Source organism: Heterodontus francisci, chromosome 26 (genome assembly GCF_036365525.1).
Source record: "Heterodontus francisci isolate sHetFra1 chromosome 26, sHetFra1.hap1, whole genome shotgun sequence".
NCBI classification, from domain to species: domain Eukaryota; kingdom Metazoa; phylum Chordata; class Chondrichthyes; order Heterodontiformes; family Heterodontidae; genus Heterodontus; species Heterodontus francisci.
Window position 1 is genome coordinate 62669065 of NC_090396.1, and position 26913 is coordinate 62695977.

The 26913-nt window shown below is 41.3% G+C and overlaps 1 protein-coding gene across 20 annotated transcripts in view; it reads left to right on the forward strand.

Annotated features, from left to right (window-relative positions):
• Positions 1 to 26913, forward strand: part of LOC137384399 (endonuclease V-like) — a 282278-nt gene that overhangs the window by 120802 nt on the left and 134563 nt on the right. For 2 of the 20 annotated variants that reach the window (XM_068058384.1, XM_068058396.1), the window contains one exon: positions 15145 to 16861. The exons of 14 other annotated variants lie outside the window; for them this stretch is intronic. Coding sequence is in view for 2 of the 6 variants with exons in the window: in XM_068058396.1 (XP_067914497.1) it covers positions 15145 to 15195 (51 nt within the window). In the remaining 4 variants the exon portion in view is untranslated. 4 more of the 20 variants (XM_068058386.1, XM_068058401.1, XM_068058392.1 and 1 more) reach the window with 3 other exon arrangements.

The following is a 26913-nucleotide window of genomic DNA, read 5'->3' on the forward strand; positions in this document are numbered from 1 at the left end:
TGCTCATGCTACATTTCTGTAAGCTATTTTCTTGAGGCATTAACACATTTTAAATAAATGGTTTAATGCCTGCGTAAAGCAGCCCACACAGAAATGTAGTATTAGCACATTAAACATTCATATATTAACTTCAATAATTGGAAATTTATCCTACAATCCAACTAGATGACTGTTGTAAAAGCAAAATACTGCGGATGCTGGAAATCTGAAATAAAAACAAGAAATGCTGGAACCACTCAGCAGGTCTGGCAGCATCTGTGAAAAGAGAAGCAGAGTTAACGTTTCGGGTCAGTGACCCTTCTTCGGAACTGACAAATATTAGAAAAGTCACAGGTTATAAGCAAGTGAGGTGGGGGTGGGGCAAGAGATAACAAAGGAGGTCTAGATTGGACCAGGCCACATAGCTGACCAAAAGGTCACGGAGCAAAGGCTTTGTCTTTCAACACTCCATTAACATATTGTTTGCCTTTGCTCCGTGACCTTTTGGTCAGCTATGTGGCCTGGTCCAATCTAGACCTCCTTTGTTATCTCTTGCCCCATCCCCACCTCACTTGCTTATAACCTGTGACTTTTCTAATATTTGTCAGTTCCGAAGAAGGGTCACTGACCCGAAACGCTAGATGACTGTTGTGTTTTCTTACTTGTTTAGTGTTTATTTCACTTTCACTTTCTGTGAATGTTTGAAGTTTTATAATTTAATATATTCAGCAATTAGTTTGCATTTTTTTTACCGTCTTGCAGCCTTTTGATTTCCAACACAGACTGTAGCATAGATGTAAGAATAGGGAATTGGAACAATGGCCTCCTTCTGTGCTGTTCAATTCTATGATTCTGTAAGACTGCATTGATTGCACAGAGAACATAAATACATGACAGTGCAGCTTAGATTCTGGTTCTTTTTTTTTAAGAGATACAGCACTGAAACAGGCCCTTCGGCCCACCGAGTCTGTGCCGACCAACAACCACCCATTTATACTAACCCGACAGTAATCCCATATTCCCTACCACCTACCTACACTAGGGGCAATTTACAATGGCCAATTTAACTATCACCTGCAAGTCTTTGGCTGTGGGAGGAAACCAGAGCACTCGGCGAAAACCCACGCGGTCACAGGGAGAACTTGCAAACTCCGCACAGGCAGTACCCAGAATCGAACCCAGGTCCCTGGAGCTGTGAGGCTGCGGTGCTAACCACTGTGCCACCCCCTATTGTTCTATTGTTCTGTACGTTCTATTGTTGGAATCTAATATAGGCGAGTACCGGTGGAAGAGTCATATAATAATATATCAAATTCCCTTTGCATTTGGAAGCATAAAAATCAGGTTTCCTTCAGAGCTTATCAAATAAAAGATTCTTTGAACTATATTAAAGAATATTATACAGGAAAAGTTTGGAATGTGTTATCAATTGCATTCTCAAAATAAATTGAAAATTTCTCACCTTTTGTAGTTTTTAGATGCAGTACAGAATTGACTTTGTACACTACTGCAAAGGGTTATTAATGTATACTGATATTGTAATGAGATATGTATACTGCAGATCACTATAGGTTGGCAGTCTGTCTTAAAGAACATCTTACTGAGGATGTTTCCACTAAACACTGTTTAGATGGAGTTTTTTAAATCAATTCTGAAGCTTTCCTAATGGTTCAGTGAATAAATGCATCATGTCATGTACTATTGAGCATGCTGAGTTATGTATTCTCCACCAGGAGATGCTGCAATTGACCTCAGTATCTCTTGTCTAGGGGAAAACAAATCTGCCACGGTTTCTGCTCCTGATCGTTCTCCAGTGACAACTGCACCTGTTGGATATCAGATGAGTACAGGATTGGGGTCACTTGTCTCATAGACTGACTGTATCAGTGTCTCACTCAAACATGAAGACGACCACTTGTGTGTATTACTGAACAGTGGTCAGGACATGTCCAACTATACTCAGCAAAGTCATTGAGGGGGCAAAAGGCGTGGGAACTTTGCTTTACATCAATATATTAAAAGCATGCGCTACTTGCTAACAAAGCTTTATTTTCTCTAGCCATGTTATTGCCACAGTCCTTCTGCGATAGATTCCTATGTCCACTAGTGGAGGTGCCTCACTTCTGCATCTCCAGCTCCTCAACCTGTACTGCAAAGAAACTCCAATGCTTCAATCAACTCTACTCAATCCATTTTAAGTTTTGCTATTTAACTATAAATTTAAAATAAACATACCAAACTAATATATAAAAATAGGAATAGAATATATGACTTTAAAATGGGGAACCAAGTCACATGTGTATCCCCAGCCCAATTTTCCCCAATCATCTGTCACCTAACAAATGCAACTGCTTTCGACTCTCCTTGTGCAACACAATTAGCAATCAACTAGATTTTATAATACCTTGATGTTGTTTTCATACTGATTACTTTTTGTTACAGTAAGTTCAAATCAACTTCTTTTCTCCTCCACCTCCATTAAAAAGTGTACCTGTGTAATTTTCAGGTTTACATGAAAATCTTTAAACTTTGTAATTAATTCTATTCAAAATAAATTCAAACTTTAATCTTTTCCTGATCCAGCAGAAGAAATATATTGCTGTATGAAATAAATAAATAAGAGTTTGGAGATTACAAATGAGAAAGGGACTACCACCACTGGCATTTGGGTTTTGAGCATTTTGAAATTTAATAGTAAGGGTTAACGTAATAAGATGTCTAAATTCTGACATTGCAGTTCTGTAGACTGGGAGCCTGTGTTAGCAAACATAGCATTAAAGCTTGTGCCAGCCTGTAAGAGTCACTAATAGAACAATTATGGATTGGAAGACGGTGAATATTTTGACGGCAAAAATCTTTTGCCCAACATAATGAAATGTTAACTAAATATTAATGTCATAATATCTGTTGTCCCAGTCAAAATTGAAAATTGTCAGAAATTTTGACAGTTAAAAATGCAAGGCTGAATTTTATCAGTGTACCACGTTGTGCGGCGGCACCCTGTGGAAGTGGCGGCCTTCTGACACAGAAGTGCCACCGCTGAGCCCACGCTATATTACACACAGGGGTCCACTTAAATGGAGGGGGCAGAGCGGCCACCCCTGATGACATAGAAGGGGCAGCCACCGCGTCCCCAGCAATGGTGTCTGGCGAAGGGCTTCAAGCCCTTCAGTGACATTTAAATTTTTAAAGGTCCCGGTCTCCGGGAAATAAAAATAAAATTTTAATTCAACTTTAAATCCTATCTCCCACCCCGCAATGGGTAATCTGTATATAAATTGCCCTCTCCCCCCAGAAAGAACTTTTATTGATATCCCGAACTTGCTCCCCCGAAATCTGTTCCCTTTGACCATCAACCCCTTCCCACCATCCCCGCAACCAATAATAGGTGTTTTCCCTGCTCCGCCCCCGCACCCCACCCTGATAATTTTATTCCTTCCCCCTCCCCAGCAGTGCGAGTCACGAACGGTTCGCCGTAGAACAGATGTGGGGTGGTCCCCGTCAGCAGTTAAGTTAATTTCAATGTTAATTATCCTCATTTTAATATTTTAATGAGGCTTCACTGCCGCCACTTATATACGGCAGGGCCTTCTCAGTGTCGTGGGTCAAGGCGGGCCGCTCCTACTAGCATTTTACGGGCCTCCCTGCCACAACCCACAGCATCGAGGGGCTGATAAAATTCAGCCCGCAGTCTAGTTGTGGGGAGCACCAGACCATCCTGTCAGTTGACAGGCGGCTTGTGGTGCGACGTTCCACTGGCATTGACTCACTTGTTTGGAGAATAGTTGTATAGTTTTACAAATAATTTGGAATAAACTCTCTGAATGTTTGTAGCAACTGCATATTGGGGTTCAATTTTATGCCTCCCTAAGAAAGGAGACTTCGGCAGTAGCACTAAAGGATGGAATGTTGTAGCTCTTAATGCTATCCCTGACTCTCACTTATGTCCACACCACCTGTGTCTGCCCATCAGCTGTGCATCTACAACTGCTTATCATTTCTTTATTCTTTCAATGCAGTTTTAAAAATTGAGAAGCCTTGATGAAGGAACAAGATCTACCAGAGTTGCAAAGAGTAACACAGGAGACTTATAATGTTGGTTAAGTAGAGAAGAACAAGAAAAGCAGCAGACAGGAAGGCTGTAGGTGCGAAGTCAAAGTGGGATCACCTGTCAACGCCGACAAGTTTTTTCTTGTATCTTGAATGTGAGATGCACAGACAGTTATCCAGTCCTTGGACAGACTTGTCATTCTTGGAGAATTAAGTGCGCTCGAGGGCAAAAGACATGCTTGACACCAAAAGGAAAATCAAGCTTCCTTCAAGCATCTTTATACCACTTACTGCTTTTTCAAAGATTGGGAGACGGTTGATATTACACTGCTGTCATTACACCTCTAAGTGTAGCAAAGTGGAACTTCCACCCAAGGCCTTGTTTCTGGCATGACCCCTATAACAGGCTAGGATTGCTTCAGCATTAGGCCGGAGGCCCGTACCAATACCAGTGTTCCAAGGACACCCAAAGACTTGCCAAGAATACAGGGCAGCTCCTTGCTACTCTGCTGGGCATGAAGCAGGTGTGGCCATGGTCCCTTTAGATCCTGCTTCCTTGATGGTGACCCTTGACAAAAGAACCAAAAAGGAGAAATCTTTTTATGCAATGTGTTGTTTTGATCTGAAATGCACTACTGAAAGGGTGGTGGAAGCAGATTCAAGAGTAACTTTCAAAAGAGAATTGGATATATAGTTGAAAAGGCAAAATTTGCAAAGCTACAGGGAAAGAGCAGGGGAGTGGTACTAATTGGATAGCTCTTTCAAAGAACCAGCACAGGCGCAATGTGCCGATTGACCTCCATCTGTGCTCTAAGATTCTATGATAATGGAATCACAATTGATCCCTTTAAGTGGGGCCGACAATGGCACGTATCCCTGCTTCTTCCTCCAAATCATATTGGTAGCATATCTGGCAGGAATTTTAGTGGAACCTGGGGTCCTTCCTAGACATGCCTCCAGAAATGACGTCAGAACGGAAGGCATAGACCAAAGAAGAATCTTTGTCTTCCACTAGAACCTGCCATGCAACCAAAGAAGGGGAGACAACCCAACTTAAACAGATTCTACACCAGTTTCGAACCCCTCTGTTCCCTGGATGCCTGACCCCCATCCCATAAAGGAGTAGAAGTTCTACCTTAGAATCACCCACTAAATTTCAGCAGCACAACCTCATTAGTCACAAGTGCAAGATAGAGAATTTGGAGCTGTGGTTTTATAGCTCTAATTCTTCTTATCGCCCTCTCTGACCCTCACTTAGGAGCGCTGAGAGACTGAAATTGCCCAAAGACTCCTCAGTGTATTTGCAGCATTTACATTATGTATACTGAAATTGTGTGGAATCCTTTTGAAAATGTAAATTTAAAATTGTTGCCACCTGAGCCTTTAGGGAGCAACACTGCTGGAATGATGTTTTGACTGTTGGAATATTCAGCTTTGTTAGTATATTAGCTCATATATCAGGTTATGAAACATACAAGTCCCAAGTTTGTATACAGAGGTCATATCTCAACAGTGTCAGAATGAGTCAGCAACAAAACATTTGATAGTGCCACAGTGCAAATTCACTCTGCACAATTCCTGTTTTCCGTCACTTCTCAAACATGATGTAAAATAATAAAATCCAACAGAAGCACCATTATACCCTCAATCTGTGCCATTGTCCAAAATGTCTTCAAAGACATTTTGCCAATTCCTGGATTACAGCGCAATCTTTCTGTCCATTTCCTGGATTACAGTGCAGTCTTTCTATCCCTGGGTTACAGACCAGTGTCTCTGCCAGTCCCTGGACTACAAACCAGGCCCTGTGTCATCCCTGGATTATAGACCAGTGCTCAATATTAATTTTCATATATTTATTTCAATAACTTTATGACATAAATAAGCCCTCAACTCACTATTACTTACATTATTTAACTATGAATTACTATTGACATTTGGGACCAACATCAACAGTCCTTTAGAAATGTGCTTATTGCATTTCACATGCCTACTTTTAAGAATGCTGTTTGAGTTGCCTGCTTTTCTGGGACTGCATCAACCTTAGTGAAGCTGTTTGTCAGCTTGTGGGTTTTCCTGTGTATGTGTATGGATGTTAGGTGAGGGTGGAATCAAACTCAATTTGATACACCCCACTGTTGAACAATGCTGAAATGTATGAAAATTGGCCACTTGGATGCGATACTCAGCATCTTCAAGAGAAAAGGTAAAGAAAATTGGCACAAAAGTGAGAATTTAAAGTATTTTTAAAGCTTCACTGAATGATAAATTAAGTAAGGATGGAGTAGCACCCTTGTTCCTTTGTCTAGCCCTTATTTATTGTGTTTTGTTTTGGGGTGGGTGTAACTCATTTACATTTTCAGGCCTCCATCTTATGCCCCAATTTTTACTTCAGGTGAGCCAATTAAATTGTGCCTCATCTTTTGGCAATCGTACCTCTAGGAAGTGAAGACAGGATGTGATGCCTTTCATAGTCGACTCACCTTCTACCTTCCTTTCCCTGTGGGGAGGTATCTGAATGGCACAGAGCACCTCCCTTGAAAGCTGAATTCAGATCACTTCCTATATAGGGAAACAATTGTACATTCAATAACATTGGGCCTGAGCACTTTGCTAATCCATTTACATTTGTTTAATTAATGAATCATAAATTATTATTCTGCATGGAAAAAGGGGGCTTGTACTAGAAAATGAGTGCAAATGGGACTGGAATAAGAGGCCTTTATATTCACTATGAGTATGGGAAAGAAGAGTGTAATGAGAGAACTTTACAGCCAAATAACCTATGGACTATAGTACCCAGCTAACATTAACTTTTCCTGGCTCAGACATTTCATCGCAGTCCAATACACTAATTTCCATTTAAAGAAATGGAGCTATTCCAAGATGCACTTAAAATCATCCTTGTTAACTCAGCTACGTGTGAAAAATCCAAAATGTCAGGGCTCCATGGGCAGGAAGCATATTCCTCAATTTTATTTGTGAATTATACAGATGTAGGAGTACTTAGTGTTGAAAGTACTCCCCCTAGGCTTTCCTTATCCTTTAATTTCTAGTATATAATGTATTTTCTTTATTATGTTTTTTGCAGACTCAAAGTAGAAATCCATTTCAATCCATCATTGTTGTATTTAAGCAATAAACAGGAATACTGCAAGCACTGTTCACAGCTTTTCAGTATCATCCCTTATGATTACAGAAGTATTGCTTTCTAAAAATTTGCTGAACGCACAACACAACACTTGATTCTTCAGAGAGCAATATTTCTGAATGTAATAAAGATACAAAACTCCAATTTGGTACATTTCTGTTTATGTGCATGCTCTGTTTACACCACCAGTTTTAAAACCAAATCTGAGATGAATGCACTAGATCTTGTTGATATACTGGTGGAAATGACATTGGAGTGATCCATAAATACTGCATAGCAGACAAAAGGTTTAGTGTGTGTGATGAAATGCAGCTTAAGATAAGTGCAATATTCAAAGCTTACATTTATGGGTTTTACAGCAATTACCACAGATTAGTGTGTTCTCACCTGTTAGTTTTATTGTACCAAAAATTTGCAGTTATGTTTAATCCTTTGAGCCAGTCTGCTTGTGCTTTCACTGATGATTACGACTACTCATGCATTGGGACCAGACAAGCTCATTTTCTTTTTATAATGTAAAACCACATTTAAACAAAAGGTGGCATGTGGCACCCATATAGAGAATGGTTAGGGAAATAGGATTCAGATTTGTAAGGTTATTGGTGTCAAGCAGTTGACTGAAGAATGTGAAAACGTATGTTCTGAGCAAGAGTAGGCATTTTTCATTCGGTGAGAAGGATTAAGTCTGAGAGGTAATCCGTAGCTGCAGTTCAAAGTTAAAAAGAAAAGCCACAAATATCGAAAAACAAAATGGTGGAAACTCACAGCTAGTCTCTGAAAGATAAAAGGTAGGTTCGAATTAGATCCTGATGAAGGGTCAACTGAAATATCAACCTGTTTTCTCTTCTGAGGCTTCTCTTTGCTGATGAACTGAGTGTGCATTTCCAGCATTGTCTGATATTTCTTTTATCACTTCACAGCTTTTTGCCATTCTTTGAAGGCACTGCTTTCTGTTTTTTACAACCAAAGTGAATAACCTCACATTTATCCACGCTATTCTGCATCTGCCATGCATTTGCCCACTCACCCAACTTGTCCAAATCACATTGGAGCCTCTTTACATCCTCCTCACACCTCACATCCCCTCCCCGCCCAGCTTTGTGTCATCTGCAAACTTGGAAATGTTACATTTAGTTCCCTCACCCAAGTCATTAATATATATTGTGAATAGCTGGGGCCCAAGCACTGATCCCTGCGGTACCCCACTGGTCACTGCCTGCCACCCAGAAAAAGACCCATTTATTCCTACTCTGTTTCCTGTCTGTGCCTTTTGTTCAAAACAACCACCTTCCCCCCTCCCCCCCACCTTATTGCACCAGATATATCTTTGACATTTGTTTAAATGAATTGTCAAATAAATTGTAGGTATTTCTTAACAGGAGAGTATTCCAGAGCAGCTCTAATACAGTGTGACAGGAGGGAGGCTGCAAATTCAGAGCAGCCAGGAAACCTCACTCTGATCTCAGAGTGCAAACTAATGCAGCCACTCTGTGACACACGGGGAGCTTCCCCACAGTTAATGGAGCAGTGCAACAGAAAGGGAGACCTTAATCAACGGTCTCCAAGTAAGTATTAAAACAGACCTTTTAAAAAAAAATCAAAGCAATCTATTGGTAAAATTATTATTTCCTTATATAGAATGGAGGAATAGAATAACAGAAGAACTGTGTGCCATTCGCTTTCTTTAATATATTTGTGATGCTCTTTGGGCCATTGTGTTATAACATTTGAAATTGACAGTGGAAGAAGTAGTTTGCTGGACACTTTTCAGGAGAGAGACTGCACCCTAAAAGTGTCCTTTCTGTTGTCACTGGCAGATTGAGTATGTGGTTGGGCTGGAAGATGGAATAACTCAGCCAGGTTTCCAGTCCTGATCAGAGTCCGATGTTGGGAAGTGGCCATATTCGAGTATTGGGTTGAGGATAAAATCCACAGGTCAGTGGCTCCCTGACACTGTATAGGTCTACACATGAAAAATGGGGCACATTCAGCCTTTGTTGACATCAGTTTAGCCTGGAAAGAGTTTGCCAATTGGTACACACGTTATACAGATCATATCAAGCAATTATCACCTAACAGCAGCTGGAGGTCTGCCCTTGCTGAAGGAAATAGTGCAGGATTCTTGGATGAGAATCTATGACTGCAGTTCCTGACATGACCACATGCTTTGCTTAGAATTGATGAAATTAATCACAATATTTGTATATTGTGCGATTTTTTTTTTCAAGTTATTAGCTCTTCTAGGATATTGTTCATGCACAGTCCAGGATGTGGAGCAGTGTTACTGATTTAAGCTCAGTCTCACCCTAAAGCCCCAGATGGACACTTATCCCCCACTTTTGCCACTTTTTGACCTCCTTTCACTATTGTTTAAGTGGGGGATGGCGATTTCAGCCAAGATTAGGGCTAATGGGATTGGAGCTAATGTATTAGCATGGATTGAGGATTGGATAACGGACGAAAAACAGAAAGGAGGAGTAAATGTATCATTTCTGGGATGGGGGTGGTGGTGTACTAATGGAGTGCCACAAGGATCCATGCTTGCACCTCAGCTATTTATAATCTACATCAATGGCTTCCATGAGGAGACTGTTAGATATTCAGGTTTGCTGATGATACAAAGCTAGGTGGGAAAGTAAGCTGTGAGGACAACGCAAAGAAGCTGCTAATGTAGACAGGTTAAGTGATTGGGAATGAAGATGGCAAATGGAATATGATGTGGAAAATGTGAAATTACCCATGTTGGTAGGACAAATAGAAAAGCAGAATATTTTTTAAAAGGTGAGACTAGTAAATGCTGGCATTCAAAGGTATTTGGGTGTCCTTGTATACAAATCACAGAGAGTTAACATGCAGGTACAGCAAGAAATTAGGAAGGGAAAATAGTATATTAACCTTTATTGTAATGGGGTTACAGTATAAGGGAAAGGAAGTCTTGCTGTAATTATATAGGGCGTTGGTGAGACCGCACCTGGGCTACTGGGTGCAGTTTTGGTCTCATAGAAACATAGAAAATAGGAGCAGAAGTAGGCCATTCAGTCCTTCGGCCCTGTTCCGCCATTCAAAAAAGATCATGGCTGATCGTCTAATTCAGTACCCTGTTCCTACTTTCTCCCCATATCCCTTGATCCCTTTGGCATTAAGAAATATATCTATCTCCTTGAATATATTTAATGACTTGGCCTCCACTGCCTTCTGTGGTAGAGAATTCCACAGATTCACCACCCTCTGAGTGAAGAAATTTCTCCTTTTCTCACTTCTAGATGGTATACCATGTATCCTGAGACTGTGACTTCTGGTGCTGGACTCCCCAGCCATCAGGAACATCCTCCCTGCATCTAGCCTGTCTAGTCCTGTTAGAATTTATAGGTTTCTATGAGATCCCCTCTCATTCTTCTAAACTCTAGTGAATATAGGCCTAGTCGACACAATCTCACCTCATACGTCAATCCTGCCATCCCAGGAATCAGCTTAGTAAATCTTCTTTGCACTCCCTCCATGGCAAGAACATCCTTCCTCAGATAAGGAGACCAAAACTGCACACAGTACTCCAGATGTGGTCTCACCAAGGCCCTGTACAACTGCAGTAAGACATCCTTGCTCCTGTACTCAAATCTTCTTGCGATGAAGGCCAACATACCATTCGCTTTCCTAATTGCTTGCTGCACCTGAATGCTTGCTTTCAGCGACTGGTGTACAAGGACATCCAGGTCTTGTTGCACCTTCCCCTTTCCCAATCTATCACTATTCAGATAATCTGCCTTTCTGTTTTTACAACCAAAGTGAATAACCTGACATTTATTCACGCTATACTGCATTTGCCATTCATTTTCCCACTCATCCAACTTGTCCAAATCACATTGGAGCCTCTTTGCATCCTCCTCACAGCTCGCATTCCCCCCCAGCTTTGTGTCGTCTGCAAACTTGGAAATGTTACATTTAGTTCCCTCACCCAAGTACTAATATATATTGTGAATCGCTGGGGCCCAAGCACTGATCCCTGCAGTACCCCACTAGTCACCGCCTGCCACCCAGAAAAAGACCCGTTTAATCCTACTCTCTGTTTCCTGTCTGTCAACCAATTCTCAATCCATGCCAGTATATTACCCACAGTCCCATCCGCTTTAATTTTGCACACTAACCTCTTATGTGGGACCTTATCAAAAGCCTTCTGAAAGTCCAAATACACCACATCCATTGGTTCTCCCTTATCTATACTAGTTACATCCTCAAAAAAATTCCAGTAGATTTGTTAAGCATGATTTCCCTTTTGTAAACCCATGCTGACTTTGTTCAATCCCGTTTATGCTTCGCAGGTGTTCTGCTATCACATCCTTTATAATAGACTCTAGCATTTCCCCACTACTGATGTAAGGCTGACTGGTCTGTAATTCCCTGTTTTTTCTCTCCCTCCTTTTTTAAATAGTGGGGTTACATTTGCCACCCTCCAATCTGTAGGTACTGCTCCAGAGTCTATAGAATTTTGGAAGATGACCACCAATGCATCCACTATTTCCAGAGCCACTTCCTTTAGTACTCTGGGATGTAGATTATCAGGCCCTGGGGATTTGTCAGCCTTTAACTCCATTAATTTCCCTAGCACCACTTTTGTTACTAATACTGATTTCCTTCAGTTCCCCCCTCTCATTAAACCCTTGGTTCCCTAACATTTCTGGGAGGTTATTTGTGTCCTCCTTTGTGAAAACAGAACCAAAGTATGTGTTTAATTGTTCTGCCATTTCTTTGTTCCCCATTATAATTTCCCCCGTTTCTGACTGTAAGAGACCTACATTTACCTAAAAAAGGATATATTTGCCTTAGAGGGGGGGTGCAACAAAAGTTCACTAGATTGATACCTCGGATGAGAGGGCTGTATTACGAGGAGCAATTGAGTAGAATGGGCCCATATTCTTTGGAGTTTAGAAGAATGAGAGGCGATCTTATTGTAACATATAAAATTCTTGCAGGGCTTAACACTATAGATGCTGAGAGGCTGTTTCCCCTGGCTGGAGAGTCTAGAACTCGGGGTCCCAGTCTCAGAATAAGGGCTTGGCCATTTGTGTCTCAGATGAGGGAAATCTGTTCACTCAGAGGGTTGTGAATCTTTGGAGATCTCTACCCCAGAAGGCTGCAGATGCTCAGTTGTTGAGTATATTCAAGACTGAGATTGATAGGTTTTTGGGCACTAAGGGAATCAAAGGATATGGGAAGAGGGTGGGAAAGTGGGGTTGAGGTAGAAGTTCAGGCATTGTATGGCAGAGCAGGCTCGATGGGCCTAAAGCCTACTCCTCCTGTTTCTTATATTCTAATGTTGTGTTCACCCCATGCAGGAATTGCTGTCATGATTTACAGTAATGTGCTTTGTTAGCATAACCTGACTGGCAGCTATCCTGGTTTATGTTTCCCACTAGTCCTGCAATCTATTCTTTGGAAACAAAAAATAATCCTATTTGTTCCAGTTATTCATTTTGATAAAAAAAATAGTTTAAAACACTCAAGTTCTAATTTTAAAAGTGAATCAGAAAGGAGATAGATAACATGGAACATTTTTAAACAATTGCCATTAATCTATCCTTGAATAACTTCATTAACAATTTGCAATTTTGAGGCATGGTGGGGATATTTGGACAGGCATAAAAGCTGCAGAACTAGACTGGTGCTGCTGACAGCATTGCAGAGATTATGCAGGAAAACAAGGGCAGCAGAGTGTCCTTTGATCATCATCTGCCACAGACTGCAAAGGATATTGGCTAAAAGAACCATTACCTAGAGTTTAGTACTGCAAGGACTTGGTTATACTAAAGAATTTATAGTAAAAAAATATAAAAATTAGTGATATAGCTTATTAGATGTAATAATACATTAATAAAATGTAGATTTTTATGAGATTTTCTTTTTAAAATTCTATTTCTCAGTGCCATCTAATCAACAAGAGAGGTTCTAAAGTGTTATCAGAGGTTAGAAGAGGATGCCTTATGGGCCACAGGGTCCCTCTGATAATGAACGCAAGATATATTGAACTACCTCAGTGCTTTTACTTTTAAGAAAGGTTCAAACTAACTTTCACTTGTGTTTTCTTATTCACATCCAACTTAAAAAAGATACTTAGAGTTTCCTTGATGGCTGAGTTGGGAATTGCATTGCCTAATGTGGAATGATGCCACACAGATCAGGAAGCACCCTCGTTTTTACTGAGTTAGCTGAGCTCACCCCGCTGCTGCAAGTGGTCCTGGTGCCTCTGACATAGGGGGAAAAATCAATTGCAGGTCCTGATTGCACATCAGTGATGCCTGAGAGAATGTGGGTGTCATTTTAACTTTGGGCAGTGGTGTAATAGGGCAATATCAAATTGCCCGATTTTGCTTTATGGTCAAGTCATGGAGGGGAATATTGGGCAGGTGTCTAATGTGCAGCCAATTCAATATCACCCAAATTAAAGTTACTCCCGTGTGAACGTTGGGTGAGGAGAGAGTCAAATTTAGCTATGATGGCTGCCACAGTTGAATGGCTTGCATACACACACACTACGGATTTACACATGAAGAATGGCACTTGGGGGAGATACCAGAGGTTAGGTGACAGCCATTGAAAGATAAACCAGCAAGAGTCATCACCATCGGGGGAGGGGGAGTAATTGGAAGAAATTGACTATTTTAAAACACAATGGCCTTTCTTTGGCACTGAAGAAGATCAGTGCGTCACCTGTGGTATTGTGATGTGCTCTGATGTAATTTATACCACGTGTGTTGGAAACGAAGTTTGCCAAACATTTCCGCAAGAAGACAATGCCCTTTCAAAATATCTTCTGACTTTATTAGTACACAAAGATCTATTCAAATAGCATCTGCAGAATTTTATTGCAAGGTGAGCCATATCTTGTCTTTTCTGCAATTGACAGAAACGGTGATAGTCATTGCCTTCTCTGCAGACATTTCTCACAGGGATTCATCACAATGCTGTTCTTTCTCTCAGGCACTCACTGCGATTCTGACATTTCTTACTGAGACTTGCCATTGTTTTTTATTTCAGGAATTTGGTTCCAGCCTCATTATTGCTGGATTTACTAAGACTGTCTTGTGTTAGTGCGGCTTTGTTCTGACAGTTTTGTTTGCTACTGCTAGAGTTGATGTCAGTATTCTCAAAACTGCCACAGATTTACCACATTGCAAAAGTTATCATTCTCTGGAAAATACAAAGAGAGTGAGGGCAGATGCCATGATCTCTAATAACACGTGCAAGATTGGTTAACGTCAAACACGGTAATACTGCTGAAACATATCCTGCCAAGAGGCTTGTTATATCAGAGTATATTCTGGGAAGTCTAGTGTAATTAATATGTATAATACATACACCAAGATTAAACAAATACAGCCTACTTTTAATGCAAAGTCACTTCACTCAAAAATATTTTAGCACTAAATTCCTACTCTGCCATGATATTTGCATGAATTACAAATTGTTAAATGTTTTAGTGAGTAAAGCTACTTTGAACTCTCAGAAGTGGACTGTGTAAAACTAGATAAATTATATGGATAAACATAATGAACATATTATGTATTCTCCCTCATTCCCTTCCCTTTTCTGAAATGGTGCAGTTAACCGTCAAGTTTGCACATGACCATTTGGATAAGAAGCTGGAGGCTGTTTTACATGAGTGCTGTATGAGGAGTATCTCCGCCAACCTTAATCCTGCCCTTCCCTGTGCACTTTCCAGTAGGAATCGCTGAATAGTGTTCAGAGTGTGGGCCATGACTGCTATTTCCTTTTCCCTTGCATAGGCCAATTACAGTCTGCCAACATGGTTAAAATTAGCTGAGTTAGCACGGATGTGAGATCCAACCTGCGTCTTTCTTGGCCTGTAAGGCTCATTTCAGCACTTGTAGTCGCTCTACCAACTGAGCCACTGGGGCAACTAATAACTTATCTTGTATTTAATTCACTTGCTGTGCTCTTCATTATTTTTCCAGATGAAGGCCTCTGTAACCAGGAGAATGCAAAAGCAATCCAGGGAAACATAATCAATTTTCTAGTCGCAAAGTCTCAAGGTTTTACTCGGGCCTAAACAAGACAGCTGGGCTTCGAAATTACCCAGATGAGGAGTTGCAGTTTTTAATTTTACTTCTGACTAGGACCTCAAACCTCTGGAACTCCTTGCCTACCTCAATGTTACGATACAATCAACAGGAATTCAAAATCAAACTTGACACCACTTAACCAGTACCTCCTGATTTATTTTGTCTTCCCTCTTTCCATTTTCAACATTAATTGGTGATATTCTTGATATTACATGTTTTGGAAAGTAACACTAAAGTATTGAATATTTTTAATAAGATCTTTCTGCATATACATCGGAATGTGAGTGGATATTCAAAGCTGCTACTTTTCAGTGTGTCAACTGGATTACTGAACTAACAGCATAAAACAAAGGAAATAACTGCTACTTCTAATGAGGCTATGGGGAAAGAGTTAGGAAATGGGATTATACCAGATAGTTGCAGTTGAATAGACAACACTACCACAGACACAATAGTCTGAATGGCTCCTGTGTCGAAATTTCGATGATTATGAAATGTTCAACTTTCTGAAAATGTGTGTCGATAAAATATGTCATGTAGATCAACATCTCTGAAATAGGGTACATAGATACACAAACATAAAATAAACAGGTTATAAACTGCATTACAAAAACGGCTGAGAGAAATTTAATAAGAATGCATCAACAGTAGTACAGGAACAGTACCATTTGTAAAATTTATCCCACTTTTCCCTATGAAAGTGATAATCTTTATGTAACTAGTGGTTCTTCGTGACAATGTACTGTCATGTGTCAGGTACACGCACAATACACTGACTTGCAAAGTCGACAATGGCATATATCAAGAAGCAAAAGAAAAATGTAACTGAAGTGAAATTAAAACTCCTTAGCAAGCATCACTTTAAGAGCAGATATGTGGGAATTACAGTATTCTCAAGGCATAATCTCATCTCAGGACTCAGACAGTAATCGGAAACTGCTGCTAATTATATTGTCTAGACCCCACAATTAGATTATTGCTTTGTAATCTGTCCTGTGTAAACATTATTCTCTATTTGTTCTAATGTTCAGAAATAAAACATGCACTATTATGCAAAAATTTATTATTTATACTAGTAAGAAAAAACCCAGCAAATTAATAATTTAACACAGTACCTCTGTTAGTTCAGCAGATGACAGTGAACTTTGATCTGGAACCACAGGAATTACTGCAGTATTACAAAATGTGTTCTTCTGGGTGGGTTGGCACTGTTTAATTTCTAGAAAAATTATAATATTTTACCTGCAGTTAGCTACATCTTCTTGTGGTTTCTTTCCTGTCATGTTTTTGTGTTCTCAAAAGATGCCTGCCCACCAAAATATTAATACAACAGTTTGCAATTGGAGAGAAAACAATGATCTTATCTGGTGAAGACAAATTTTTTATAATCTGCATCTTAATAATTAGTGCCTTCAAACCAGGAGTCTTTTGTATTTGCATTCTTAATATATAATGGATTCTTCCTGTTTGTGAATTTGCTGCGTTTTTGGTAGCATTACAAATCCAAGTGGCTTTTTTAAGTAAGGTATTGTAGATGGTTTGTACCAAATTATTTTGCAATATCTGTTGTAATGCCAACATGAACCTTAAGATGCAGCAAAAATAAAATTGCCCTACATTTACACTAATGTAATTTTACTCCAAATAATTTGGATTTATATTGTAAGATGTCATAATTAGAGGATAATTGGGTTACGCTGGTAGATCTTTGCATCCAGCAATATTAAAAAGCAACATAAATGGAGTTTATTTAATGGTGCACTGAACCCTTCCATTATAAAAGTACACATCTTGTATTAATGAGCCTTTTATCTTCCTTTTGCAGTTTTCTTTCTCTCCTTTCCTGAATGTGTTGACTCCTCACTGGTTCATAGTTCCACAGGTAATGGACACCCAGGGCTGGATTTTACATTGGGTAGACAGGAGCTGGCCACTGACGTAAAAGTTGGTGCCGAAACCGTTTCCGCCAGCCTGGGGATCCGTCCCTCATTTTACAGATCCCCAGGCTTTAATTGTTCCGAGGCGGGACTTCCACCTGCTTGAGGGAGGAAGTCCCACCTCATTGAGCTGCCGGCCAATCATCGGGCCAATGGCTCTTAGTCCCAGCAGCGCCATTGGGAGTGGTGGCCACTGTTGGGACTGCAGCCCAGCCGAGAACATGGAGCCAGGACTGCAGGTAAGTTTGGTTTGCCTCGCCGGGGATAATTGGTCAGGCCCCGGCGAGGCAAGGGTGCTCGGGTGGGTATGGGGGCGCCTTGGGTCCTGGGGGTGGTTGAGGAAGCGGGGGCGGCCATCAATTGGGCACCCTGTGCCCATTTGTCAGGGCTCACCCCCAGGGCGCTGAGAGGCCACCAGCTTTCACTGAGCGGCCTTTCCTGGCTCAAGGACACCTGCTTACCCATGGGTAAAATCCCCGTGGAGGCGGGCGAAGGCCCTTAAGTGGCTGTTAATTGGCAACTTAAGGGCCTTGATTGGCCTGGTGCAGGCGGCCCGTTTTCCACTCCCCCACCCTAAATAAAGTGGAGTGGAGGTGGGAGCGGGTCGGGAAGGCCTCCCGGAGCCTCCCGCTCCATTTTATGCTACCACCCCCCTCCCACCACCATCCGGCTCGCTGGGGTGGCGTAAAATTCCGGCCCCTGTTTCAGATTACCATTCTTTATTGTAAATTTACACAGTGAGTGTTTGGGAAACATCACAGCAGATCCTTCCCTTCCCTGAGATCCGCACATTTGCACTTCCACTAGAGGTCACTGGATAGTAAGAAGGAGCAGGAACCTAGGCTAATTTTCTTCTCTCAAAACTAGAGGACAGATTGTAATGTTCTTACTGTCTCCCCAACTAATACTAGCTAATCCAGCACAATCCATGGCCTGAATCTGGGACCTTTCTAGTTGGTATGTCTCAAATACACAGTGCCTTAACTAGAACCTGCTTAGTAACCAGACTTTTTTGTACCATTTAGTGTTAACTTTTAAAATAGGCCAAAGCAGTGAGGAGTTGCTTTATGTGAATGTGAAATTTGGAAGCAAAGTGACATATCTGACAGACTCATTTCTGAAGTCCTATCTAAACTGAATGTATGTAGCAGTGCACATTGTTGGCTTGTGCTTGTTAGGAATCAGAGATCTTGTGTAAAGCCTGGCTACCCGACCCAAACCCACATGTGTCGGGTTCGGGTTGGGTTGGGTCCATATTCCACGTCCAGCATTCAGGCTCGGGTCGGCTCGGGCTGGACAGTGCTGCTGCCAGGAAGTCACGGGATCAGGCTTACCCATGATTCCCCACAACACCATCTGCAGGAATAGCCTGCTGTCAGAACAGATGAACGATATTCATGTCGGGTCGGGTTGGGCGCAAAAAAAATTAAAGGACTACGGGCCCTGGTCGGGTTCTGGTTCGGGTTGGCTGTGGTCGGGTCGGGCCCAGGTCAGTTTTCAGTTTTATACCTGAGCAGGCCTTTAATCTAGTGGTGAAGAGGTTCTGCCATATGCTGCTTAAAGAGGATGGGGAGGTATTGGCGTGGTAGTAATGTTACTGCATTAGTAATCCAGAGGCTGGGGACATGGGTTTGAATCCCACCACGGCAGATGGTGAAATTTGAATTCAATTAATAACTCAAAAGCTAGTCTAATGGCGGCCATGAAACCATTGTCAGTTGTTGTAAAAACCCATGTGATTCAGGAAAGCTACCATCCTTACCTGGTCTGGCCTACATGTGACTCCAGACCCACAGCAATGTGGTTGACTCTTAAATGCCCTCTGAAATGGCCTAGCAAGCCATTCAGTTGTATCAAACCAAGGGCAATTAGGGATGGGCAATAAATGCTGGCCTAGCCAGCGATGCCCACAGCCCATGAATTAATAAATAAAAAAAATAGCAGGGACTCTTACAGCAGCATCTGCAGTCATGTTGAAAACCCACACTCAATAATTCCATTGTGTAACACTGCAAAAAGGAACTGTATTATTTCATTCCCTTTTGGAATAAAGTGTTAGACGAATTAATCATAGGCATATTCTTGAGAATTATACCTTTCCTTTAATTATTCTAATATAGTCTTTCAGACTGTGGAACCATTGCTCTTTGCTGGCGCAGAGACTATTTTGTATGTAGAGGTTCAAAAATATATATATATTTCTAAACTGAAAAACACTATAATTTTTATTTGATTAGTTCTATATGAGTTTGCAAATTTCCAGCTTGGTCATAAATGATCATAAGTAAAGGAAGTTGACATTTTAAAAGTGATAGATCGGGTCACAGGACCCAGAGATTCATTTTGCTGAATGAAATGCACAGGTTCTCAAAATGGCTAAATAAAATTCAATTTGGGATCATTATCTGTATTTCTGTAGCTCTGAATTTAAAAATTCTAAATTTGGTTAGCATTTGTAGGAAATGCATTCTCAACACGAATACAATACTATAATTTTAATAAAATCATCTTTGGATTTATATAATAATTTTGCTTCATTCGGATTGTCTACGTGCACTAGTCTGCATTATGTGTCCAGAGATCCTCACATTATTTATTCATAGAGCTGCTTCTTATGTAATGATGAGGTGCTTGCACAGGAGTGAGTGAAGGATGAGAGTCTTTGTTTCTCCTCAGTTAAAACATCTGTCTGTCTCTCCAGTAGAGAAGTGAAGGAGAAAAGGTCATATTGGATGATGTTTGTTCTTATCATTCATGAGTAAGTCTTCATTTCCATAGTACGTTCGTCACTACACTAATGTTAGAGAGAATCCTTCAGGGTCTGTTGTATCCAGTGTTTTTCATCTTCCTGTGTTTGATACACATCAGTATCCGGCCTCTCAGACACTTGCTCAACCCTTTCACTGAATTTTTTTTTAAAAAGGGAGTCATGAAGATTCATCAAGTGCCATCCTGCTATAGGATTGAATTATTGATGAGAAAATCAATTAAATATGAATTAAGTATAATTTTTACTGTAAATGAGGTAAGGAAGGATAGCAGTTGCTATTTCTGTCAGTGGAAGGTTTTGTGCAGTGCTCAGGGGACCTGATCTAATTTTAAAGAACTTCACAAATTTCACAGAAAATGTCAGTGGATGATGAATAAACAAGAATAATTCACAAGTTACTGGAATACTTTACTTAGCTAGAAGTAAATACAGAAAATACTAGAAATACAAAGCATGGCCATTAGCCTCTGAAAGGGACAAGACAGGTTAACATTCTGACTAAAATCTCCATCCAAAACGTTAATCGGTCCTTTTCTTTTTTAGTGCCTACAGACCTCAGACTGGATTTTATGTTCTTTGGCAGCCGCCGTAAAAGATGGTGGCCCGCACGTGCAGGTTTTACTCCGCGGAGCCACCGCGATCTTATACATGGCAGCTCATTAACATGGCTGGGGCAGATCACTCCCCCCCGATAACGTGAAGGGGACGGGCAAGCCGGCAACGGCATCCAAGACCTTAAAGGAAATTTGAATTTTTAAAGGGACTGAAGTGTTAAAATTTAATTTACACATTGCATTACATCTGCATTTCCCTCACCCATATCCCCAAGGAATTCTCGAGTCATTAATAGGCCTTTGCCCCCAAAAGAACTTGGCTGAATTTCACCAGCCCCTCGACACCATGGGTCGTGGCGTGGGGGCCTGTAAAATGCTAGCAGGAGCAGCCCACCATGACGCACGACGTCAAGAAGGCCCCTCCGGATATTAGCGGCGGCGGGGCCTTCATTAAAATATTGAAATTAGCTAAATTAAAATGCAAATGAACTTACCTGCCGCTGCTGGCTGTCCCACACTGATTTTACGGCCAACCGGCCGCAACTCGCGCACCTTTGGAACTCCATTGGCGTTCCAAGGCGAGACACTGGTGGGAAGGGTGGGAGGAATAAAATAATCAGGGCAGGAGGTTAATTTATGTGTTGAGGACTCAGGGGGGGGGGGGGGGGGGTGGGAGAGGGTATGCAATGTTGAAATAAACGTTCATTGAGTTTTTTCATCACACCAGCACCTTTAAATATATAAATCTATCCTGAAGGGCTTGAAGCCCTTTAAAAATGGCGCCTGCGCAGTGGCGTCAGACCTGTTGCTAGGATGCAGTGGCTGCCCCCTCTACGCCATCGGGGGCGGCTTTTCCGCCCTCTCCATTTAAATGAACCCCTGCTCGTAATATCACGGAGCTCAGCGCGCTGATAGAATTCAGCCCTTTGATTCAGATCGCAACCTTTCCCCCCGACCTTTAATAACTTTAACCCGCAACCCCTTCCCACCATCACCCGTCACCAATCCAAAGAGTTTGACCCTGCTCCCCCCTCCCCACCCACACTAAGAAACCTACCTCCTCCCCACTCCCCACAGGTGGTGCGTCTCGTTTCCCCAGACGGGGATTCGAAGACGCAGCGGCACTTCAGGAGGCAACGGGAACGTCATTAATGCAGGTGAGTTCATTTATTTGAATATTCAAATCCGGGTCCCATCGCCAAGCAGCGGGGAGGCTGCCATAAGGCCTCACCACGGCCAGCAAGATCGGGACGGGCCCTGCAGCGTCGAGGTTGGTGGCAAGTCTCATCCGGGGTAATCTTCATGCCCCGCTGCCACAGATTCCGCCGTTGAGGCCCCTATAAAATCCAGCCCCTCATGCCAACATTTTGTTTATTTCAGCCTCCCAGCATTCAGAGTTTCTTTAAATCCCTGCTGAATTTAGTGCCTCTGACCTTAAAGGTCAGCAGTGGCGAGTGAATGTTACATGGAAGAGAAGCGCAGTTACATTTTACTAGGCCCAGTCCACATTTAAATGGAGGGGGCGTAGCGGCCGCCATGTCCCCGGCAACGGCGTCCGGCACCACCGTGCAGGTGCCGGCGCCATTTTTAAAAGGCTCCAAGCCCTTCAGGTAAATTTAAATGTTTAAAGAACTCTAACAAAATTTTTATTTCAAATAAAATATTAAAACATGAAGGCCCTTTCCCAACCCCCACAATGGTGTTTTTATTGTCTGATGTGTTTGGAATGTATTTTAGGGCCAGCACGAACTTGCCCCCCCAGCCTCACCACATTAGGTTTTCAACGCCTTTCCACCTTCCCAACAGCCAGTGATTATTGTTTTTCCCGCTTCCCCCCCCCGTCCCCCTCTCCTCCCCCGCCCTGATGATTTGACTCCTTCCCGCTCACCACCAGTGTCTCGCCTTGGAACTCCGTAAGGCAGGTAAATTCATCTGCATTTTAATTTACCTCATTTTAATATTTTAATGAAGACCCTGCTGCTTGGCGGCGGAGGGGCCGCACCGAAGCCTCGCCGCCATCACTAATATTCGGCGGGCCACTCCCGCAAGCATTTTATGGGCCTCCCCACCACGATCCACAACGCTGAGTGGCTGGTTAAATTCTGCTCCCTGAGTCCATGTAATAAAAGGGTTAAACTAGGGAATAAAAGCAAAAATGAATAAAAGCAAAAATACTGTGGGTGCTGGAAATCCGAAATAAAATGGAGACAGTTGCACAAACTTTGCTTGTATTCCCTTGAGTGCAGAAAATTGCAGGGTGATCTAATCGAGGCTTTTAAAATGTTAAAAGTATTTGATAGGGTAGAAACTATTTCATCTGCTGGGGCAATTAAGAGCATAATCTTAAAATTAGAATTAAGCCATTTGCAGGGGGGCGGGGGGGATCAGAAAGCTCCAAACATAGGGTAATAGCAATTTGGAACGTTCGCCCCCAAAAGGCTGTGAATGTTAGGACAATTGGAGCTTTTGAGACTGAGTTGGATAGATTTCTGTTAGGTAAGGGTATCAAGGGATATAGAGCAAAGGTGGGAAAGTGAGGTTGAGGTGCAGATCAGTAATGATCTAATTGAATGGAAGAGCAGGGTCGAGGGGTTGAATGGCCTACTCTAGCTTCTTATGTTTCTAATTGAAACAGTATTTAACCAGCACTGCTGCACTCCTGCCTGATTTGCTGTCTTTGACTGATGCCTCTGCATGTATAGTTGTGCTTTTGGATGGAACCAAAATACCCGAGGCTTGTTTCAACTTTCCAAGGCACGCAAACATGAATCTTGTGTTACGCCAATGTGCTTTGTTGAATGATAATTTTCTTTAATCTACTGCCTGGAGATCTGAATTTATATATTTTTTAAAGACATTTTTAAAAGACAAGCTGCCAGCAAAGTCATCATTTCAGCTTACGACGATCACCTAGTTAGCTACACTGTATCCTACATTGCAAAAGAATGTGAGGAGAGAGAAGAAATGTCTGCTCAGTCCCCAGAAGAACCAAGACCCAGGACATTTAAAGGAACTACCTGTTCTCTCAGCGAGCAGAGTACTACTGCTAACTGCTATGTTTGAATGACTGAGTGACTGTCATGTGATGCCCCTCCCATCTGTGGTTTTAAGCTTGTGTTTTCTCTGCAGCAGAGGAGAAGCAATTGGACTCTGACATGAGCAGACCGTAAGTGGGGGTCCCTCTCTCTCTCTCTCTATCTCTCCATTTCAGCTTGAAAGCCTTCAAATCCTGCTTGTTGACCGACCACCATTGCATGCTCCAGCTACAATCAGAAACCTGCTTGGAGGAAATGATTCGCATCGCTGTCTGCAAGAGACTCACCGAACCAGGCATCTACCTGTTCAAACTAAAAGCTCAGGACCACTGAATTCAGCTTGAAGCCAGCCAAATCACCAAACTTTACAGACTGTATACCTTTAGTTTTATGGACTCCAACTCAACCAATCTACCTTTCCCCATTCTGTAACCTAGTTGTGTGTGTGTGAGTGAAAGTTGGCACGTTGTTTATTTATTAGTTCAGTTTAGGTACAATAAAGTTAACCTCTTTCTTTGTAAACTTAAGAAAACCTGTCTAATTGGTTCTTGTTATGATCATAGCAAATAAATAATCAAACACCTACTGAATTGGCCAGTACATCCACTTGAAGAAATAATTAAACCTGTTGTGGTCTAACAAGGAGAGGGAAAAGAGGGAAGCGACACCCGCATCCCACAAATGAATTTTTTTAAAAAGCCCTTAGACCCCTCCTCACTTGACCGGAACACTTGGTACAAGTGGTAGTCTACAACCCTAATGAGATTGATACATGTGTTCGGTTCAGCCTTTATATTGGAGCAGCACAATGTGAAAACACATTCAGACCTCAGGGAGAAATGTAATACTAAGTTACCAGTATCACAGCATTAAAGTGCTCAGAAGTCTTGTTCCACAGTAAATCCTATTTAGTCATGCCCTGAAAACAAGACATACTTTCAACTAAATCATTTTATTTCAATTTTTAAAAACATGGTTTTGGTGAGTTCCTACTGATAAATATTTTTCTCATTGAAATTCCATCAGTATATGTTGCTCCCTACTCCACTCTGGCAGCAAGATTTCTTCAGAAAGTGTTTGCTCTCAGGTTGCCTGTAACCAGCAGTACTAAAGCATGAAATAGACTGTATCAGCGGCAACAAATTGCATTTATACAACAGGACGTGACTCACAAAAAAATGTGATGTACAAATATTGCTCGTTATAAAATTTAGGATTATCAGGCAATTTACTTAAATATATTCACTCTTCGAGTGGAAAGAAAGAAAAATAGGCTGTAATAAAATGAAATCCTGCAGTGATTTCAATTCTGACTAGATTCATTGCAAATTTCCATAATATCAGTGTTAGTTTATGATCAAGTCTCCTATTACATTGCATCCCTAACTGCATCAACTTTGAATTACTCAGGAGCGGTTTTCTCTTTTCTGCTCTTCATAAAGATACGTAGAAGTTACAACATAGAAGTAGGCCATTCGACCCAACCGATCCCTCCATAGGAGCAAATGGTTCTTATTACATTTACCCAGCCTGTTTCCATATCCCTTATCCTTCATCTACCTATCCAATCGAATCTTGAATGTTGACATAGTTTCTGCCTCTGGCACTGATCCTTGAAGTAAATTCCACATCCTCACAATTCTGAGTGATGATTCTTCTGCTCTCTGTTCTAAATCTCTCATGATCTATATCCCCTTTTTCTCAATCCCTGAACTACTGGAAACAGTCTGCTTTGATCGAACCTGCCCATTCTTTAATAATTTTAAAACTTCTTTTATCTCACCCCAGTAATCTGCATTGCTCTAACAAAGACAGACCCAGCCTTTCAAATCTTTCTTTGTATTTGTACTTTATCTTAACAGGCAGCTTCCCAACGAATCTGCATTGTGCCCTCTGTAAAACGTCAACATTATTCCTACAATGTGGTGTCCAATATTGCACACAGTACTCTAATTGAGGTCTTGTTAAGATTTTATATAGGCTCATCATTACCTCATGGCATTTATATTCTATACCTCTTGCGATAAAACCTAGAATTCGTTTTTTTTTTCCAGCCTTAACCACCTGAGGTGCTGCCTTTTGTACCCTCAATTCTCTCCACTCCTCCACAGCACCAAGCCTACTTCCATTCAGAGTATAATTACAGCTGGGTTTTTTTGATTGTAATATATTACTGTTACACTTATTGAAACTGAATTCCATCTGCCACATTTTATCTCACTCTCCCATCTTATTAATATCCTTTTGTAGTTTCCTTTGGTACTGGCAGCTCATTTAGCTGAGCCAGGCTCTGTGATGTACTCGCACACTGCCTTGATTTTTTTACCTCATTGATAAAGAGAGAGACTTAAGATCTATAACTGCTTTGTATTGAATTTGAGGCTAGGGTCATACTCCGTCAGAGATTGCTGTCCTTGAACTGTCTCCTATTTGGTAGAGAGCAGATATTTAAGCAGGTCATTCATCACTCATCTCAATCTGGTTCTGCATGTATCTTAGTCATAGTGATACACACATAATGTTGCCAGTATTTTAGCTGATGAAAAATGCAGAGTGAAAAAAACAAATCCAACTTTAATCCATTTTAGTATTGAACATATGCTGTTTTTTTTCCCAATCCAAAAGGGTCTTAAATAGTCATGCTTTAAGCATTACATCTGATAGGCAGCGTGAAATATTGAATTTGGCATGCATTCGATGCTGAAACAGCAGAGTCTTGCAGGCTGAAGCTTTGTGTTTTAGTGTCAGATTTTGGCTGAAAGCCCGGAAGTAGCCATAGTTACTAAAAACCAATTAAATCTAAACTATTATCTTTATTTGTGGTGTGGAGGACTCCATTGCTCTTCTACCTTGCTGCAGGCTGGATTTCTATACCGTTCCCCTGTATCATTACAGTATGGACTGGGCAGGGGAGGTCTAGCTCCTTTCGTGTCCCTTTCGTAGTTAGCATATTGTAACTTTGTAATGCCAGTTTCTCCTTTAACACCTAAACTATAATCCTTGAAATTTTTGTTGGCATGTTAAAACCGAGCATTCCACCCTACAGTTTCTACAAGAGATATTAAATATTAAAACTATAACCTGTAGCATTTCTGTTTTTAATGCAAATCTTAAAGGGAAATTTCCCATACTAGAAATGATTGCATTGACCATTATTTTAACATTAACCAATTAAAAATGATGATTGAGTTTTGGACAAGCTGCTGGCTCGGGACTTCCTCTCTTTGCATTTCTGTCTGCCTCTAATATGCACTTGCTTTCGAAGGAGGCCACATCTTTTTTATTTGGGTTGCACCAAGTGCATCGATCCTGGGCGAGCTTTTCCCAGCACTCGGGGTCAATATCAAAACTCCTAAGTGAGGCCT